General features: G+C 39.3%; 1 protein-coding gene across 3 annotated transcripts in view; it reads left to right on the top strand.

The window, feature by feature from the left end:
* Nucleotides 1–19,712, top strand: part of LOC116624789 — an 84,847-nt gene extending 65,135 nt beyond the window's left edge. For all 3 annotated transcript variants that reach the window (XR_004297950.1, XM_032392985.1, XM_032392986.1), the window contains one exon: nt 19,542–19,712. Coding sequence is in view for 2 of the 3 variants with exons in the window: in XM_032392985.1 (XP_032248876.1) it covers nt 19,542–19,653 (112 nt within the window). In the remaining variant the exon portion in view is untranslated. The remainder of the gene's footprint in view (nt 1–19,541) is intronic.
* Nucleotides 19,713–21,491: the final 1,779 nt, after the last annotated feature.

Genomic DNA, 21,491 nt, shown 5'->3' with positions numbered 1-21,491 from the left:
CTTTAAAATGAAAGTACATTTAAAGGTATTGCACGAACCCTAAACAACTCCAGAAAACAGTAATTGTTGTTGGAAATCATTTTGCCCTGTAGAGAAAGGAGAATGTTAACAATGACCTATCACATCTCCATGAGGTGGCCAGAGAGATCTTTTTGTAAAACTCAAGACTGATCCTTGCTTAAAATCACTGGGTTCCGACCCTCATCCTAGGCCACAAGGTCATGCATAGTGTGACTCCTTGCCACCTCATCTTGGGTCACCTCACACCCCCACTGTGTAACTGTTGGTCACACCAGCCCTTCTTTCCTTCCCTGTGCCAAGCTCCTTCCCTTCCCCCTTCCATGTGGATTCCCACATCAGCACAAATGTCTCTTCCCTGGAGAAGGCTTCTCTAACTCCAATGTTACCCCTCATACAATCTTCCAGTATCTTGTACTTGAGCACTGATTAGGGTTGCTGGTCACCTTGCACACATGACCCTCCAATTAAGGTCCGCCTCCCCCAGCTGAGAAGCCTGAGAACAGGCACCTATCTGTGTGGTTACATCTCCACGGGCACCTCAGGGTGCTTAGCACATGTTGGTGCTCAGTAACCTTTATGGCACAAGAGAGAAACACCCTGGAATGGGCCTTATCCTGAGGGTGTTATCAAAGGGGAGCTCCTTACGATCTCTGGTTTTATTATTATTATTTTTTTAACTCCCAGGGAAGCAGGTCCAGATCACAGACTGCCGCATCCTAGAGGCTGATTGGCTAGTGGCTAGTGGCTGCCCGCAGGCCCCGCTCTCTCTCTCTGCACCGCTGCCGCCATGTTGGCCGGGCTGGGTCAGACCAAAGGCTGAAGTGACTTCCAGTGCTACGGGGTTGTTCTTCAGGTATCAGTACTGGCCACATGCATGATGCTTTTTCTCCCAAGAGGAATTGTATGGATTGGGTTCTGATGGCTTTCTCCCTCCCTTTACCCTCACTCCCCATAAAACATTATCTCTTTGGCATGAGACTGCACAAAAATGTAATCTGTTGAATGGGTACTACGTTCACTTGGTGTAAAAAGTGAAAATAGTATGAAAAGATATCCTTTGAGGCAGCTCACGGATCCATGTTGTATTAGTTGGGGAGGGCTGTCATAACAAAGTACCTACCACAAACAGAGTGCTTTAAAGCACAGAAATTTCTCGTCTCACAGTTCTGGAGTCTAGAAGTCTGAGATCAAGGTGTTATCAGGCTTGGTTTTTCTGAGGCCCAGGAGGGAGACTGTCTCATGCCTCTCTCCTAGTTTGCTAGTTTGGGGCAATCTTTGATGTTCCTTGGCTTGTAAAGCATCACCCCACCTCTGCCTTCATCTTCACAAGACGTCTTCCCTGTGTGCATTTCTCTGTGTCCAAATTTCCCCTTTTTTATTAGGACACCAGTCATGTGGGATTATGGGCTCACCCTACACCAGTTCAGCTTCATCTTCACTAATTACATCTGTAATGAACCTGTTCCCAAATAAGGTCACATTCTGAGGCACTGGGGATGGGGCTTCAAAATGTAGTTTTGGGAGTTACACCTCAGCTCATAACACATATCCCCCATGATATTTTAATGTCTGATTGGACATTCATGCAGGTAAAAAAGCACTTTATAATTATCTGAGCATAGAATATTTTACATATACACTCAAAATAATTTTTGCACAGTTTTAATATGTGCTGAATTTCTCAGAAATGCAGCTACCATGTTTATTGAGGAAAAAGTGTGCTTTGTTTTGTTTGGAAATTTACCAAGAGTTGCTCATGTCTTTGGAAAATCATGTCATTAGAAGCAACACCGTGAGTAACATTGGGATCACCAAGACAACACACCTAAAGCACGCTTCATTTGCAGGAAAAAAAAAAAAAAAAGACAACACACCTAAAGCATGCTTCATTTGCAGACAGCCTCCTGCAACTGTAAAAATGATCTGGAATATGCTTTTCATTTTATTATATAGTTTTCTTCTTTTGAGGTAGAAAGAATGGGATTGCAAAATGTTCTAAGCCAGATTTACAGATATTCCCAAAATATTCCCAAAAATATTATGGGAAAAATACACACGCACATACATACATATATATGATACATACATGATATATGCATAAAGTTAAATATTTGTGTCATCTGGGAGGTTTGGAGCATAATGATACTATAAAATACCTTGAAGATTTACTATTACCTTTAAAATTCTTCTTAAGATTGTTAGTTGTTGTTGGTCTCACTTCTTTTATTTTCTACCAATTGCTGGGGGCTCTGTCTTTTCTGCACAGTTTTGTCCCCAAGTTTTCAAAAGCCCAACATTTTAGTTGTGTCTTCACTTAAGGGTTTTTTAATGGTGGGAAATATTCCTGGGATTTCAAATATGAAGGCTTTAAAACAGTGGGGTGCTGAGTGCCTCGTTTAGCATATGCACCATTTACATATTTGTTTGAAAATTTCAGTCTGAAGAAACATTCAAAAGGAATTTTAAATATTCAGTGAGAGTTTCTAACCTTCATCTGAGTTCACAGATTAACAATTTAAGAGGACAGAAGGTGCCTGCTCTCTGTTGACATTCATGGATCAATTGGTGTGCAAATATTGGATTCCTTCCTGCTATAATAACAGGCAAATAGCAGCAAATCTACTCTCCAGAAAAGCAAAATTATGAAATACTCAAAGGGGTGCATGCATGTATATGTGTGTGTTTAGAATTCTTTTTAATCCAGGGATATAGCACATAGTAGGGGCTCAGTAAAAAAATTTCACCAAGAATCACGTTATTCAGCCATAAAAAAGAATGAAATCTTGCCATTTGCAATGACATAAATGGATCTAGAAGGTATTATGTCAAGTGAAATAAGTCAGACAAAGACAAAAACCATCTCACTTTTATGTGGAATCTAAAAAACAAAACAAATAAACAGATTCTTAAATACAGGTAACTGGGAAGGTGGGTGGGGGGATGGGTGAAATAGATGAAGGGGATTAAGGGGCACAAATTTCCACTTATAAAATAAATAAGTCACAGAGATGAGAAGTACAACATAGGGAATACAGTCAATAATATTGCAATAATGTTACATGGTGACAGATGGTGACTGTACTTACAGTGAGCCCTGAGTAATGTGTAGAATTGTTGAATCACTATGTCTTACACCTGAAACAAACAGAACATTGTATGTCAATTACACTCCAATAATAACAATAAAAAGAATCACAAACATTTTTTTCAGAGCTAAAAGGACCCTTAGGGATTATCTAGGCTGTTTCACCTGCCAGTCATCTTCCCTTTTTCAAGTTGACCATTACTGAGGTCCACAGAGATTAACTGAATTGCTGGTGATTGCTCATATACTTGGCATACTTTGAGGTTTCTTACGAAAAGCAGTTGTCTTGCATTTGTATATGAATGTCTTTGGGGACTTAATTTATGAGCCACCATATGGCTCCCTGAGGAGTGTCACCTTCAAGAATTCTATTTTTTTTTGTTTTTTTAGCACTTCATTTGTTCACTTCACATACCATGGATTATTAAACTTTAGGGCAGAGCATTCTTTATAGCTACATTATCAATTGGACTCTTTATGAGTACCCATAAAATAAATTTCTCAAAAAACTTGGATTTAGGGATCTTTGTCATTGCTCTGAGTAGCTTATTTGTGTTTACCTTATGGAGGGAAGGTATGGTTATGCTTTCTGCTTTGCCTTGGAAATTCCTTGCTAGGAAATCTAGATTCAAATTTGTGAAATTAGACATCTTCATAGGGCATAGGATGTTATGACTTATATTTTGTAAACTAAACTAAACTTTGGTCTCATTTTATTTTTCTTGCCCTTTTTTTCTGTTTATTCCTACTTTCTTCCTTTCTTATTTTTAATCTATTGAACTGTGGGTGTTTTGAAGTTACACGAGATCCTTTTCAATATTATGCTTAACAGTCTTCTTTGGATCTATTATTTATTGCACAACAAAATATGCTAGGTCCACGTTAGCAGTTGTGATGAGACAGGCTTAAAAGATAGAGAATCCAATTAGCTCCCTTTTTAATATTGAATAAAACTTTGGGGCCCTGCCAGGTAGGAAGAATATGAAAAGGATTCAGGTTTCCCTCAAGTTCTAAGGTCTCTTCAGCTAACTGGGAAAATAAAGAATCATACTTAACACATATTAAAAAATACGGTATATCTTAAAAATGTAATATATTGAGTGAAATTAACCCAGAATTCTCTCTTGTGGCATAGTAACCCCGGATGGGGTTTATAGGCTCAAATCTGACTTGAAAACTGTATCATGTTGTCACTTCACCCCAGCGATGTGGAATGTTTGATTAGCTCCTATAATAAGTTTTATAATCCTTGTTAAAGGTATAAATAAGGCTCTGTGTCACCTGAATTTTGAATAAAAATTCAGCCTACATTCCAGCCAATCATTCTGGTTGTTAGGGATTTTTAGCAAACTGAGGAGACAGCCCCAAAAATTGCTTGAAAAAGTAGCCTCAAAATTGTTTGGGGTGATTTAAATTGTCTTCTTTATGAGTTCACAGATTGTAATCCTAGAAATTAAGACTAGAAATGTTGATGAGAATCAAACCCATATTATTAATATCTTGTATAAAATTCTGTATATATTTGTGTTTTAAGTATTCATAAAATTTAAGGGGACTTGGATTATTAAGGTAAAATTATCCTTGTGATTCTAATTTAAAGAGCATAATTGAATAAGTGATTTATACATGTAAGCTAGGATTTGCAATCACGCCAATCCAAGCCCTGGTTTTTCTCCTCCTCTGTGCCAGATACTCTAAGAAAGTAACTGATTAGTGTAACTCAATTGCTCTCCAGTAAATAAGTTAATGCTTCATTTCTGGGGGCGGTTTCCTTTTGTGTACCAGCTGTCTCATTTTGTCTACGTGTGCTGTGTACTTTCTTACCCGTGTGTGTTTCCTCATACTATTCTAGGTACCCACCACCAGTCCTATCTCTGCTTGGAAAAATTCAGCCCAGCCTATACGGCACAGCAGAAATGTCCCCCTGGCTGACATCTTCCGCTCTTCCTCCCCCAGGGGCAGGAGCAGGATGTTCTGCAGCCTCCGTGGCCCCAAAGGGAGTATGTGTGAATGACAGCTGTGTGAGCCCATATCCATAAAGGCACAGATCATGACTTGGGCACAGTGTCCATCCGTCACAGTTACTTAATGCAAGTTCAATTGAGCTAACCAAATGAGTTAAATTGGCATTAAATATGCTGACCACCTAGATCCCAGATCATAACTCGGCCAACTCTTATTTAGGGTCCTAAAATCACAGGGATTTGAAATATAATCTAGTTCTCTCTGTTTCGAATTCTTGCGTTCTGTGGAGAATTTAACTTGAAGAAAGACTTCTGTAGCATAAAATAGCATGGTAGCCACGGATTCTGGACAAAACCCTTCATTTTCAGATGCAGAAACTTAAGTTTTTTTTTTTTTTTTTTTTAAGATTATATTTATTTGACAGAGAGACAGTGAGAGAGGGAACACAAGCAGGGGGAGTGGGAGAGGGAGAAGCAGGCTTCCCGCTGAGCAGGGAGCCCGACGCGGGGCTCAATCCTAGGACCCTGGGATCACGACCTGAGCCGAAGGCAGATGCTTAACGACTGAGCCACCCAGGCGCCCCAGAAATTTTTTAAAATATAAAAATGTAGATGTCAAATTTCTCTTAAAAATGGAAAGACTCGGGGCACCTGGGTGGCTCAGTTGGTTAAGTGGCTGCCTTCGGCTCAGGTCATGATCCCAGGGTCCTGGGATCGAGTCCCACGTCGGGCTCCCTGCTCAGCAGGGACCCTGCTTCTCCCTCTCCCTCTGCCTGCTGCTCCCCCTGCTTGTGCTCTCTCTCTCTGACAAATAAATAAATAAAATCTTAAAATGAAAAGGCTCAGCAATATGGGTTCCCATTCTTGAAAAGTGTCCATCGGCTGGCACGCACCCCATATTTGCCACGGTCCTCAACACCCCCTACAGTTTCCCTGATGCAGAAGCTAAGTGCCAAGATCAGTGCTAACACTCCAAAAATACGTGGTAATACACCTGGCCTTCTCTCCTTGTGTATGTGACTTGCCTGTCCCTGACGGCAACTAACTTGACGCTCCAGATTTGCAGGTGTGCTCCTGTGAGGTACTGTGGGAAAAATATTGTTTATAAATCAAACTTCACCTGAAATGTATGTAGTTTGCAATTCAGAGAAATCCACTGTAACTGTAAACCAATTTTTTTTGTGCATCAAATAAGCACACTTAATTATAATTCTTTTGCCTTGACAAAGAGCTACATCTTAGCTTGGCATATAATTTTGAGAGCTCAACTTGTCCTATTAGAATTGTGTAGAAATTTCTTCTTTTTTTTTTATGACATTTATGTTTGCACAGGTGAAGCTTAGGTTCAGTGATTATTTTTCTTAAGCAAGTAATCTGTTTGTCTGGTTTTCTTTTCCCACATGGATAAGATCATATCACTTACACAATTTTTATCATGAAAATAAAACTGTTGCCAAGACAAGCTGAAGACTAAGCAATATTAAATTAATTTTTGCGAAGTACATGGTGAGCTCATTAGAGCTATTGACTGAGACTTTTTTTATCCTAGAAAGTTCCTTTTTTGTACACAGTCTTTAAGAACAGTTTTATTGGTAAATAAATGTCATATAAAATTTACCCATGCTAAGAGTACAGTTCAGTGATTTTTGGTTTCAGAACATTTTCATGATCCCAGAAAGTTCCTATGTGTTCCCTTGCTGTGAATCCTTGCTCCTACTCCCCAGCCCTAGCCAATCCTGGGGCAGGAATGTGCTTGCTCCAGTCAGGACCTCAACCTCCGGCAGTTGAGTTACTGCTCCCCCCCTCCAATTCATTCAATCACCTCTTTCATCACTTCCATCAGCAGTGCCATTGGGCATGGGTGTCACCACCACTGGCCTGCGACACCTGGGTGGCTCAGTCAGTTAAGTGTCTGCCTTCAGCTCAGGTCATGATCCCAGGGTCCTGGGATCCAGCCCCGCATCGGGCTCCCTGCTCAGCGGGGAGTCTGCTTCTCCTTCTCCTTCTCCCTGCTGTTCGTGTTCTCTCTCTCTCTAAAATAAATAAACAAAATCTTTAAAAAAAACAAAAACAAAACCCAGCGCCATTGGGCATGGGTGTCACCACCACTCCAAAGGGATGGAACGATTTTCCCTGGAAGCACAGCATGTCCCCTGGTTGGCAGAGCCCCATGCCTACAGAGCTGGAAGAAGTGGGGGGAGTGATTGGGGCCGTCCCATGCAAGAATGTCTCAGACTCCCACTATACCTTCTTGAAGTTCAGCTGTTTTTTAAGCATAAATACTTTGCAGATTATTATTTACAGTTGTCCAACTGATTCAGATCTCTGCTCTCTGTGATCCATTGCTCTCTTTTTGTCTAATCATTTTCATCTCTTTTTCCTTCTGGAGCTTTTCTAGTTGGTCTTTGATCCTACCGATTCTGTTTTGTAGTTGGCGCCATCATGCTAGTTCCATGTTCCGCAGGGCATCTCTGCTCTGTGCGGCCACTGAGCTGCATTTTAGGTAGCTACTGCCATATTCCTTTCTCTGCATTTCTTATGTGTCCTTGCTTATTTGCCTTTTTATAGCAGCCTTATGCCTCAGTGAATTCTTTTTTTCATCATTTTTTTTCTTAAATTTTAAAGTTATTTTTTTCTGTGTTTTTGAAAATAGAAGGGCTTTCTAAAATTTTTATCTGATTCCTCAATACTAATAAGAATAATTTTTCCCGGGACGCCTGGGTGGCTGAGTCAGTTAAGCGTCTGCCTTCGGCTCAGGTCATGATCCCAGAGTCCTGGGATCGAGTCCCACGTCTGGCTCCCTGCTCAGCGGGGAACCGTTTCTCCCTCTGCCTGCTGCTCCCCCTGCTTGTGCTCACTCTCTCTCTGACAAACAAATAAATAAAATCTTTTTTAAAAAGAATAATTTTTCCCTGCCCATGTGGAGCAATAATATCCTTCTTTGCTCTTCAAAAGCTACATCTTCTATACTTTTTTTCTGATTTCTGAACTTTGAACGAGGAAGATCGATTCTGGTCTGATGTGTGGCAGCTGATAGGACTCACATATTCTATTTGGATTCTCTCACTGTCTACCAGCATACAGTCAGAATTCTCTTTCAAGATGTACGCCGGAGGTCAAACAGATGCACAAGCCCCTAGCATTTAAGTTTGTAATGTCTAGAAGACATTTTCCTGCTCAATATTACTTTATTGAGTGAGGTCACTTTTGTTCCTGTTACCTGGTTTTCTAAATATGAGCTTGTGTATTTACAACTGAAAAATTTGCATCCGCATGTAGCTCCTGCTTTGTTAGAGGTAGAACACAGGTAAGTTCAGTCTCCCAGGTGGATTGCTTCCTTTTTATTGCCCCACACTTAACTCATGACGTGACAACACGGGGCGGGGGGCAATGCACTATTGTTGGACTCAATACTTCATGGCCAAGTTGAATTACTCGGTGTTATATAGACTCTAAAGTAAATCCAACAATGACGGACTGAAGAATTCCCAGGAAATAATTCCCTTAGGGAGGAAGAGCTTTTCAGGAACTAGGTGTCTAGTGTAATGATGAATTTTTATGGCTGTGTTGCTTTCTTAAGAAACCCATATATGAGCTCACTGGCCATCATGTTTCAATATGACCTATCTACATTGCAGTTAGGACTAATTCCTCCTAATGATTGAAAAACATCATTAATATTATTGATTTATATCCTTAGTTTCCACTGCTGTTGTAATTTCCCCAATATGCTGGTATTTTAAAGTGCAAAGAGGAAATTAGCAGCCTGTTACCATATGCTAAAAATATCCTAATATTGGCTACGCTAATGAGATGTTTACATGTTAAGAGGGAATTTTTTTCCTATGACCCTTAAGATTTTTAGCCCAAATCCATTTATACCCTCTACATTTTCTGCTCTAGTTTATACATTTTCTGCTCTAGTTTATATACCAAGAAATATCTCAGAGGAGTGTGTGCTAGAGCAGCAAATCTTTTTTTAATATACAGTGCTTCTAACACTTGGACGTGCATGTAAGTCCCCTGGGGATCCTGTTAAAATGCAGATTCTGCATTTCTGACAAGGTCCCGGGTAATGTCAACACTACCGTCCAGGGCAGTAAGGAACTAGACAAGCTGGTGTGCTCCTGATTTGGAGCCCAAATCACTCGTATTTTAATGACCATTCAGGAAGACACAAACAGGGACAATTCTGCAATGTCACCATTTCCAGACCCACTGAGGGCCTGGTGCTCTATGATCCGTGGCCCCCAAATGGAGCCTGTCACCAAGTGGTGGATCTGTCAGTAACCGTGTGCCATTTCATGTTCAAATACTCATGGCCTTTTTATCTGGGTGGAGACTGTTGGGGAAGGAGGTGGCAACCACAGATAAGTCTTATCATTTTCATGACACCATTCATACGTTTTTATTTAAAAAAAAAAAAAAGCTTCTAAGATTTTGAAGTAGGGTTTGTTGTGCAGCAGCTGATGTCATAAAAATTCAGACTGTCCTTGGAGGCACGAGAGAGCCAGAGGTCACATAGCTCCACAGGGGAGTTTTGAAAGGAATGCAGTCTTCCTAGTAAAATAGCCCAGGGTGCGTATGGAGCTATGGGGAAAAGAGCCATGTTGAAGAAGGTTGGCTCTACCCTAGAAGAACCGAGTTGTTGATGTTTTAACGTTTAATGACAATAATCGTTCCCATTGATCTGGGAGATATGTTGGAGGAGAACCCTCAAGATAGATTCCACTGTAGTCCTTTGTCTGCCCCTTTGGGCCTTTTTATGGTGTCAAACCTAAATCGGAGTTAATTTTCAGGATGCGACTGGCTGCCTTCTCCCCCCTCGCTGCCTGCTTGACGTCCGTTATTTTCCAGACTTTTCCTCCAGCATTCATTACTTCCTTATTCTCATATTTTCCTTAGAAGACCATCTTCACCATTGTCAGTTTATGGGTTATGCTGTTGCTAAGAATTACGAGACATGTAGCGGTAAATGCGTAACAAGCAGACTTGAGACCTAATGGAAAGGACAGATAGTGGTGGCATTTTCAATGGCGGCGCCATCTGAAACTAGCCTGCTGGGAGTATTTGGTCAACGGATGCAGGTAGGAAAACAATGTGCCTGGGAAGCTTTAAGGTCCTTAGATGTTTGGAAAAACAGATGAACACAGGTACCACTGACCCAGGTTCTGTAGCTTTGGACAAATCACTGCTGTTATTATTTAATTTCTTACGCTGTGTGGTCTCTGTAAAGTAACTAACAATTAAATTGCATTTATATCTTCAAATAGGTCAGCTCCTTCCAAGGATAATGTTCAAGACAGTCTTTTAAGTATCTTTTATCTTTCTTTTTTAGAAATGTAACAGCGTGTGGCCAGCTTAACCTGCATCCATCCATCTGGCCCTTCCTTCCACCTTCCCTGCCTCCCTCCCTGCCTCTTAGCATTTTACTGCTCGAAGTGCATTCCTTTTTAGTCTCTTCATACGGAAAAATCCCTTGTGCCTGCTCTGCTATTGCCTCCTGAATTTCCAGCCTTCTAACTCTGCCTGGCTCCAGACTCTGCTTAAATAACCTTCTCGTGCCTTTCCATAGCATTCAAATAAAGTGACAAGCACTGGCCCCCTGCCCCAGCTGATCTAGCTTCTTAACTTCAGTCAGCAAGCTTTGCAATATCTATCGGGACCACTCTGTTTTTCTTCTTCCCAGCGTGAGCCCGTCTGTTACTGTCTTGCTGCCTCCAGCTCTTTAATCCTTCTCGACATTCACCATTGTCCTGTTTTCTGTCTACTGAATAGTGTCCCACTGTTACAGGAAATGTCACTTCAAGACAGACGTAGGAGTCACATTTTTCAAGATTAACTTTTTTTTTTTTTTAAAGATTTTATTTATTTATCTGACAGAGAGAGACACATGGGAGAGAGGGAATACAAGCAGGGGAGTGGGAGAGGGGAAGCAGGCTTCCCGTGGAGCAGGGAGCCCGACGCGGGGCTCGATCCCAGGACCCTGGGATCATGACCTGAGCCGAAGGCAGACGCTTAACCGACTGAGCCACTCAGGCGTCCCCCCAAGATTAACTTTTTAATACAAATATTTCACCACACTTAACTCCTGACTCCAACTTGCTCCGTTTTTATGATTACTCTCTTCATTATGTACTTACTATCTTACTTATTAATTTTGCATCCAGGGACTATGTCCTTTTATCATGTGCACTGTCAGGTTTAGTCCATAAACCAGCAATTCCCTAGACAGTATTTTGCTACAATGAAAATGGGAATATCAATGAATACAACAGACTAGAGAGCAACATAAGGTTATGAATATATGTGCCAAACTGTGCATGTGTTTAAAAAGGTTAAGGAAGTGTTGTTTAATAGTGGGTATTACAGAAACAGGATAACGTTTCAGTAAAATTAAGATGAAGCCCTGCTTTATCATGTTTCAAAATCAATCCATATGGAATAAAAATATAAAAATCAAGTCAATTTATAATAAAAATTGACGAAGACTAGAACCTTTATTCAGTATACGGCAGGGGAACAACTTCATTTTTGAGGAAATAAAATAAATTGTAAAGGGATGATGGATAGCTTCAGCACTATTAAAATTTCTACACCATTAAAAAACCCCAAAGGCGCTCATATATACAATATTTTTAAAAACTCATATTTATAAAGAAGACATCCAATCTTCAAAGATTAAATAAAGAGGATATGAATGCATTTCACTAGACTGTAAACTCTGTAAGGAAAGGGACATTTCCCTATATTACACACCTAATACGTATGTCTTAAATATTGAATGAATAATTGATTAAAGGGGAATAAATAGAATGCAAGAGTTCATCATTCCAGGAATAAATACATGAAATAAACAACTCTGGACAACTAAAATAGGCCAACTGGAATGTTTTTAAAAATTATACCATATAATATAAGCAATGTTATAGTAGAATTGGTACACATTCCTTGTAGTGACTCTATAAGTTGGTTACCTTGTGGAAGGAATTATGATAATTTGTAATAAGAGCTAATCATCCACCATGCAGAAATTTATCTTAATGAAGTAGCCAAGGTTAAATAAGTCATATGTGCATATTAAATAGATATAACTATTTAGTATTTCCTTATTCATACGTATTTCTCTATATTAAAGGTGTTCAGTCTAACTTTACCATAATTAATATTAGGGATATGGTTATGCATTTTCACTTTGCACAAGGGTATGTTATGAAGCCATGCAAATAATAGTAATTCTAAAGATGCATGGGGACTGTTTAAGTAAAAACAGAAGGCCTATTATTATATTATGATTACAACTATAAAAAATTCTGTTAGCACATAGAAGACAATATACATACATGCAGAAATAAAAGCAATTTCATGAGGGTGATGAACTTATGGTCTTACTATTATTGTTTTTATATATTTTTAATATTATAGGTTTAGTTAAAATATATAAGGTGATCTCTCTACTATTTATATATGTAACATATATAATATATATACATGTATATATAATATATATTATATATATATGTATAATATAATTTACATTCTCATGAACCTAGTGAGGCTGTTAGACCAACAGGAAACTGTTAGGGAAACTATAATAATTACTTATTGACCAAGGACTCTCCACTGAGTATTGACATGCTTACTAATGAGCCGGGTATAGGGCATGCGGTATCAACTAAGGGTTAAGGGGAAGCTTGGAAGAAATATTCTTGAATCACTGTCTACCTTAACACAGCTGTGAAATATGAAGCAGGTAATGTTTCCTGCCTATAGAGAACAAAGCTTAGAGGGATTTGGGCTGTGTCTACACCAATGACGGGATTATTTTTGAGTGAATTGACTGGTGGATACTCATCAGGACATAATTTACAACATTAAAAATATGAATTGTACTTATTTTTATGTCTTAGACTTAGAGTTCGCTTTTAAAGGAATAACTGGTTTACTGAGATATGATTTACAAACCATAGAATTCCCACTTTTAAAGCATACAATTCAGTGGTTTTTCGTATATTCACCAAGTTGTACAACCATCACTGTTATGTAATTTTAGAATGCTTTCATTACCCCAAAAAGAAATCCTGTACCCATTAGCAATCAATCCCCATTTCCCCTCCTCCAGCCTGCAACAATACTCATCTACTTTCTGTGTCTATGAATTTCACTGTTCAGGATGTTTCATATAAATGGAATTATAAGTGTCTTTTGTGTCTGGCTTCTTTCATGTAGCATGTTTTCAAGGTTTGTCTACATTACAGCATGCATCGTTACCTCATTCTTGTTTTATGGCTGAATAATTTCATTTTATTGATATATCACATTTTGTTTATCCATGGACATTTGGGTTGTTTCCACTTTTTTTGCTACTATGAACAATGCTGCTATGAACATTCATGTACAAGTTGTGTGGACATATATTAATTTTCAATTCTCTTGTCTAAATACCTAGGAGGGAAATGCTGAGTCACATGGTAACTATATATTGGACATTTTGAGGTGCTGCCAAATGGTTTTCCAAAGCAGTTACACTATTTTACAGTCCCACTGCAGGTCGCTTTTACTTCCTTCCTTCATTTACTTAGTTTTCTATAATGGGCATATATTACTTTAATAAGAAGAAAAGAAGTCATTTTTTAAAAAATCTGAGTCCCAATCTGTGGGCCACAGGCGTTTTGCAACTTTTAATCCATTTGGGTACCATCTTTGTCTTTAAATTTAACAAAGACCCTATCTCATATCTATCTATCTATCTATCTATCTATCTATCTATCTATCCATCCATCCAAAGCTATTGTGATCAAAGAGGAACAAATTCTTTGTCGGATGAAAGAATCTGCTCCCAATCAGTCTGACCAAAATGACAGACCTCTTCCCACTAGGAAGAGGTGCAAACTATATGTCCTTCACAGGATTTCTCCGTGTAAGTTGTTGAGTTCCTATCCTTTGTGTTCTCTGCTACACTTACCTGTGAAAGTACAGTCAAGCCAACTTAGCTGATCAGGGGACTGAGAATAGGTAGGTGAGATGAGGGATGAGAAAGCCTGTGTGTGATGGAAAAATCCATTTCAGTACATTAGGAATACAGAGCTGTATCTATGTATCTGTAATCTATATGTCTATCTCTATATCCATATCTATATCTGTTAAAGTTGGCTATCAGAATTTTGACTAGCGTGGAGTCCCAAAGTAATTTGCTTAAATAAATAATATGATCTGTATGTAAAATAGTGTTTCTGAGTTGCAGGGGGGAACCCAGAACAATGTAAATATTGATTACTTGTCTGTCATAATTATCATGTGTGATGAATTGGTGTTCAATTTATCTTACTTTTAGGGCTTTGTAATAGCACCATAACTTGCCATACTGGAACTTGAGGCAAAAGGAAAAATCAGTAATATTGATTCTGCTTTTATTGAAAATATTGACATTTGTTCATTATAGATTTCGTTTGCATTAATTTTGATGTTTTTAAAAAATTATTGCACTAAATATTACATATCTTGATAACTGAGATTTTGGGCACCCCCTTAAATTTTACATCCACAGGGACTGCTTCATTGGCCTCCTCTTTGTGTCAGCTGTGACTTTGACTCTATTTAAAGTTCCTTAGGTAAAAGGGCTTAAAAACTGAGTGGCAATTTATTCATGGAGAAACTGAGTCCTGGATTAGAGCATTTGATGTCATACATTGATAGTCATATAGTGACTAACTGGGAATCATATGGGTAACTCCTATTCTTTTATCAAATCAGAAAGTGATACTCCCTTGTTATATATTTACTAAGGCTTGATCCCTTTACCTTAGTTCCCATTTCACGTATTTGATTAGAAAAATGAACTTTTTCTTTTTCAACATTGTCTCTCTAATTTTTTAACACTTACAAAGTGGGCAAAAGTTTCCCAACAATCTCTAGCAGTTTAATCCTCATTCCTGGCCTTCTAGAATCTTCTGGATAGGAGAAGCACTCTGTCTTAAAGCCATGTGGGGAACTGATACTACAAAGTGGAATTTTCTGCATCATTCCTTCATTCCTCTCAAAGACATTAGGCACAAAATCCTCCCCCTCTCTCTTTCTCTAACCAACACTTTAGAGCTTTTCAGTTTGAAAGCAAGATAGTCAGAAGAGCCAGAGGGTTATGGGAATTTCAGTGCATCAAAATGTTTGTCAAACCCGTTGGAAGGACAGCACATCCTGGAGCTATTATTGTCACAGCAAATAGTGAGTGACATTCAGAGTTTATACTGTTTGCTCTGCGATACTGTTGGAATGAGTTTACATCACACACAGGAGTTACCAAGAGGTGACTCTTTCTAGGCTGGCCAATAACCATGTGTTCTTCAATTTGTTATCACTGTGAAGTAAACTCATTATCTGTAGTTCAGATCACTGGGGGAAAGGGAAATATGCACAGGGAAAGAGCGCATCATTTTAGCCCAGCATTTCCCAAAGCTATCCCTTGAGAGTAGCTATAAAAATGGTTTCTTGGGGAAATAAATTAGGAAGTTTTGCATTCTAAATGCCAGTCTTGGAGATGCACATGCTCATTAGCATATGAAGGCTTTGAGAAATCCTGCAGAGAAAATAAAAACCTATAGCGTTTTGTTTAACCCAGCTTTGGCCAAATTTTGTGATGGAACATCTTCCTATTAGTATGAAACAAGTTGCCCCAAAACTTAGAGACTTAAAACAATAAACATTTTATTACCTCCGAGTTTCTGTGGATCAGGAATTTGGGAAGGACGCACACATGGATGGTTCTGATTTGGAGTCTGTTGTGCAGTGTAGTCAGGTGGTGGCTAGTGCTAGAACAACAGGTGGCAGGAGCAGCTGGGGCATCTTTCTTTACGTCACCTTGGAGTATCTCCTGTGGTCTCTCATCTAGGCTAGATTGCGCTTCCTCACAGCATGGCTGCCTCAGGGTCTTAGGACTGTTTCATGGTAGCTCAGAGTATCAATCCACAGGTGAAAGCTACAATGATTTAGAACCTTGGAAATCATGCAGCATGATTATCACTGCCTTCTGTTACAGGTAAGTGCATCCCAAGACCACAAAAGCAGGGGAATTCAATTCTACATCTTGATGAGAAAGTGGCAGAGTTCCATTAAGAGCATGTAGACAAGGAGGAGGTATTGTTGCTACCATCTTTGGAAAATACATTCTACCCCAGAACCCTCTTTTCTCCATGGAATCCATTCAATGTCAGTTCCATGAAACATATACATTGTGAATGTGGCTTTAGGCAATTATCACCAGAGCTGCTTCTAAGTAAAAAGGCAGACTGGTCAAAAAAGAGGTCTTCACAGATTCTGCAGATGTCCAGATATGCAATTCACAAAGTTACTATTTGGCATGATGATGCTAAAAGGCACCATTATTTTAAATCCTGTAGTCCAGGCTGTACCCACTTAGATGTTTAATTTTTATGGTTCAGAGAGGGTTAATGCTGTAACCTTCCACATCAGTGCCAATAATTGAATCAGAGTCTGTGGAATCTCTTGGCATTCATGTATCTAGACTGGAGCAGGTCCAGAAGTGATCCACTGCAATCTAGAATGGTCCTCAAAAATCTTCTCTAAGTAAGATGGGCCCTTATCAAGCTGAATGGCTTCCTGGCAGTAAAGCTAAGACTGGCGTAAGGAGGATCCACATATTTAAAAAATAAGGAACCATCTTCCACTTAATATCCCACTCTTACGTAAATTATTGGCTCATAAGAGAAGAAGGTGTCTCTTCTCTTTGAAATAAATACTCCGGAGTAATAACAAAATATTTGAATTTGAAGCACTAGCTGTTAAATTTTAATTGACTTTAAATCAAGGTACTTAAAATTCATTCCCACACTAGTGATGAATTTTTATTGATTTTATCACAGAGCTGTCTTGGCCCCAAAGGCACTATTTGAAAGTCATCCAACAAGAGTTAATAGTATATAGTCTGTGACATAGAACATGACTGGATTTTGTCTCCTTGTTTTTGTTTAAAGGTAACCGACCTGTATGGGGATAAAATCCATTGATTTGAACTATTTTCTCTTTCTTTGCTGAAAGAGTGATTGACAAATACTAGAGTATGGACTTAAACGAACAAAATAATATGGAATCAAAACTATTATATTGAAGCCATCATCATTATTTTTAAAGAGTTTCAGAATTGCCGAGATGCTTTATAATGAAAACATGGTCTTTGTATAAATTACAGAGTAGGAGAAGTGGAAATGTCAGAAATAATTCCATTAGTTTTTGTAAAAAAATCCTCTTTGTGGGAGTAGGCGCTCCATCCCTTGAGTTTCAGATCCAAGGAATATCGTGAGAGATATTGTCCATCACAAGCAGGGTTGATCCTTGCTGGAAGGCACAAAAAATTAGGGAAATCATCTCTTAATTTGTTTTTCTGAGTTGTGGCTATGGTAGGCTCTGGGGTGTGCGTTTTGGTAGACTTGCTAGGTTTCTCACCTCCTTGCTGCTGGTGTCTGGTTTCAGGGCTGCTCGCAGACAAAGGATCACCTATGAAAGTGGTGACACCCCTGGATCGGGACACCCCTGGATTGGGATACCCCATAACTCATCCCCACCTGTGGCGCCTGGGAAGTGAAGCTCACTTTCTCGTTCCAGGCTCTCATTTCGTTTTTGTCCCTGCCTTTGGTTTCTCCACTGTTCCTGCCAACACACACATACACTTTCATTCACATTGCTGGAATTGTTCCACTCGGAATCTTGGTCTCTCAATCTCACTCTTAGTCTTTTTCTTCACTTTCTGCCACGTCCTCCCCCCACTTTTCCTTTCCCAGCTTGTCCTAACAAAAGGATAGGTAAGTCTCAGTTAGTGGCTCTTAACCTGGGGCCCTTGTGAACTTGGAAATCCAAAGGGCTTGTGAACTTGGAAAAAAGATTACATGTCTATTTTCACTTCTACCCTGCAGAAATTTAGCATCTCCTTCTACTATGACTAATGGCAACTAATCACCTCGTATTAGTAATACCTGTGACTTGGTCGCCAGCAGAAGACATACTTATTTTCATTTTACATTCAATTTGCTGCAGAATCTCAAAATGTAGTTTATGTCTGTCACTACTTCAAAATTATGGCAATTACTGAAGCAGCAGCTAGATCATATTATATGCTGTATTAATAAAGAAGCAAATGTGTTCTTATATCACAAATTTAAAAATTTTGATAACTGTATTTCAATATAATTGGCTTCCTTGGCAATGCTTTATATTGTGTTTTATTCATTTACAACCATTATTCTGACACAGGTTCATAGGCTTTGCCAGGCTGTCAGTGGAGTCCAGGGCACAAAAAGGGCTAAAACCCTTCTGTAAACAAATAGGCAGGGCTGGAAATTCAGGCCTGCTTTTTTGGTGTTCCAGGATAGCCCCAGTTATCTTTTTTTTTTTTTTTAACACAATGTAGTAAAAAATTAATTTTGATAATGTTTAATTAAAATATGCTGCACATGACGCTTTTGGTGTTAGTGGTAAATAGGACTCTCTATGCCACCATCCCCCAGAGCTAATCACTGTTCTGAGTAGTCCACTAGCAATTAGTTTTGCCTTGCTGCAAATAACATTTTTTAGGCTACAAAATTAATATTTATTTATTTATTTGAGAGGGAGAGAGAGTGCAGGGGGAGGGGCAGGAGGAGAGAATCTCAAGCAGACTCCCCACTGAGTGTGGAGCCTGATGCGGGGCTCAATCCCACAACCCTGAGCCCAAATCAAGAGTTGGACACTTACCTGACTGAGCCACCCCAGGTGCCCCAATATATATTTATTAAAGAGCTTTTTAAAAATAACATTTAAAGAACATAATGTAGATTATAAAATATATAAAACATTCTGTATTCCTCATTTTCACTCAAACATTTTCTTAATTAATTAAAAGCTCTTCATAAGAATAGCTTTGAATGGCTACATAATGTTGGCCGTTTGAATGAGCTCCTATAATCTTATCATGGATCTTGAGTTCCTTCTCTCCCATAGTATAATCCTTGGCTATTAAAAAGAAGGAGTGGCACATTCAGTAAACAGGCCTGCTGGAAGACAGGCTGGCTGAAAGAGAAACATTCTAGTTTTTTCTTTTTTTTTTTTTAAAGATTTATTAATTTATTTTGGCGGGGAGGGACAGAGGGAGAGGGAGAGGATCTCAAGTGGACTCCCCGCTGAGCACAGAGTCTGACTTGGGGCTGGAACCCACGACCCTGAGATCATGACCTGAGCTGAAATCGAGAGCCAGATGCTTAACTGAGCCACCCAGGCGCCCCGAAACATTCTAGTTTTGATTGCTCTCATCATGTTCTCCTTCCCCCTTTGCCAAGCTGTTTATATGTCAGCTGTTGGCTTCTATGGTGATTTCTCTTACTCCCTAACCTCTCTGTTAGTTTCTGACATCTCTTTCTGATCATGCCCTGTTCTAAAGGGAGTCTGAAGCATTTCTAATGAATGCTCCCTTGGTTTTAATCACGCAGGGAGCTGAATGTGACAAGCTGCAGTGGTCGTGGCCTTACAGGAGACAGGGTCCTGCTCCACGCAGGGGCCCTTTGCAGCAAACTGACAGCAGTGGATGTAAGTTGGTCCTGAGCCACAGATGTGGGCGAGATGGCTCTCATACAAGGAGCTTCAAGGTAATGCACCAACAATTCCCGTGCCTTTCCTCCAATTAATTCATTGATAATACGTTTTTTGAAATAACACTTCTTGTTCTTATTATACTCAAGCCACTGTTCTAAGTGCTATGTATGCATTATATTAATCTCTATGAGGTAGGAATTATTATTTTCTTCATTTTGCTGAGGAGTAAGCTGAGGCACAGTGAGATTCAGTAACTGGTCTAACTTCACAGCTCTAGTAAGTAGTAGAGTCTGTTTTGGAACCTGGAGTCTCATTGCCCTCTGCCTTACATATGTTTCCTGCAGAAAGAAACAGTGAGGATTTTTTTTTTTTTTCTGAATTTAAAGTTTGGCTCTAATCAAGCCATGATTTTTGTAGAGTCAGCCCTGCTAGTCTCAGTTCACAACCAGGAGTGCCAGATTTGTAGAAGGAGCAGAGTCCAGAGCAGGAATCAGAACACTTTACCTCTCAAATGCCAGGTAGTTTTTATTTTAAGCTTTGCGGGCCATACAGTCTATCATAACTACTCAACTCTGCCTTCGTGGCAGCCATAGATAGTATGTAGGTAAATGGACCTAGTCATGTTCCAGTAAAACTTTGTTTACAAAATCATGTGGCAGGCAACATTTGGCCTGTGGGCCAGTTTGTTGACCCCTTGTCTGGAGTAGTTACAATGTTATGGGTAACAACTTCTTTGAGAATCAGATGAAACCAATAGATTCCTCACCCATACTGAGCCACATAAACATATGCATCAAGCCTTTTGCATATATTGGTAAGTATATTAATATATAAAATATGTGTATGTCTGTGGTGTATATGTGTATATTACATATCAACTGATGTACATATAAGTATATATATATATTATTTATTTATTTATTTATTTGAGAGAGAGAATGAGAGAGAGAGAGAGAGAGCACATGAAAGGGGGGAGGGTCAGAGGGAGAAGCAGACTCCTTGCTGAGCAGGGAGCCCGATGCGGGACTCGATCCTGGGACTCCAGGATCATGACCTGAGCCGAAGGCAGTCGCTTAACCAACTGAGCCACCCAGGCGCCCTACATATAAGTATATTAATTGGTATGATATATTTACACCTATTGATACAGTGCCTTGGAATTTTATTCTCTTCAGAAAAATCAGAACATAATCTTTACAAATAATTTATCTCATAAATACTTTTCATGCAAAAGTTAATTCCATCCCTGACAGACTGAAATAGTTCCAAATTGTATAATTAAAGCATAAAGCAAAAATCCAATCTGCTCCAAAGCAACTCTAACCTAAAGGTTCTTCCTGAATGCGAAGATCATCTTTAACATCCTAATGGTTGTGACTTTTTGTTTTGATGGTAACAGAAGCTGAGAGCCCTGACTTATAGAAGTGCATAAATGGAATCAGAACTCTAGAAGGTCTCTTTATCAGATAATGGTTGATGAATATCAAGATCAAGGCATTCTGGATTTCCCAGAGGCTCTTACGTTGAATTGATATTGTATTACTTCCTTTGTTCCTAAAGCAAGAGGTCACCCTGGCAAGCTTTTCATCACTGGTGCTGTTTATGACATCAAGGAAAGGATTACAGATCTACATTTAAATTTTAAGGGTCACCCGAGTTTAAGAAACATGGAAAAGAGTTCTGCAATGTTTCTGATTATCTGCAGAGTTCTACTTGCTGAAGTACTTGGGTGATAGAAAGTTGCCAGAGTCCTTGAATCAGTCAGGACAAAACTAGGTTACATCGTAACAAAGAACTTCCAGATCTCAGTAGCTTAAAACAACAGAGGTTTATTTCTTGCTCCTGTC

The sequence above is a fragment of the Phoca vitulina genome, unplaced genomic scaffold (genome assembly GCF_004348235.1).
Source record: "Phoca vitulina isolate PV1807 unplaced genomic scaffold, GSC_HSeal_1.0 scaffold70, whole genome shotgun sequence".
NCBI lineage: Eukaryota > Metazoa > Chordata > Mammalia > Carnivora > Phocidae > Phoca > Phoca vitulina.
The sequence above is the reverse complement of the archived record's forward strand: the minus strand, read 5'-3'. Positions and strand labels throughout refer to the sequence as shown.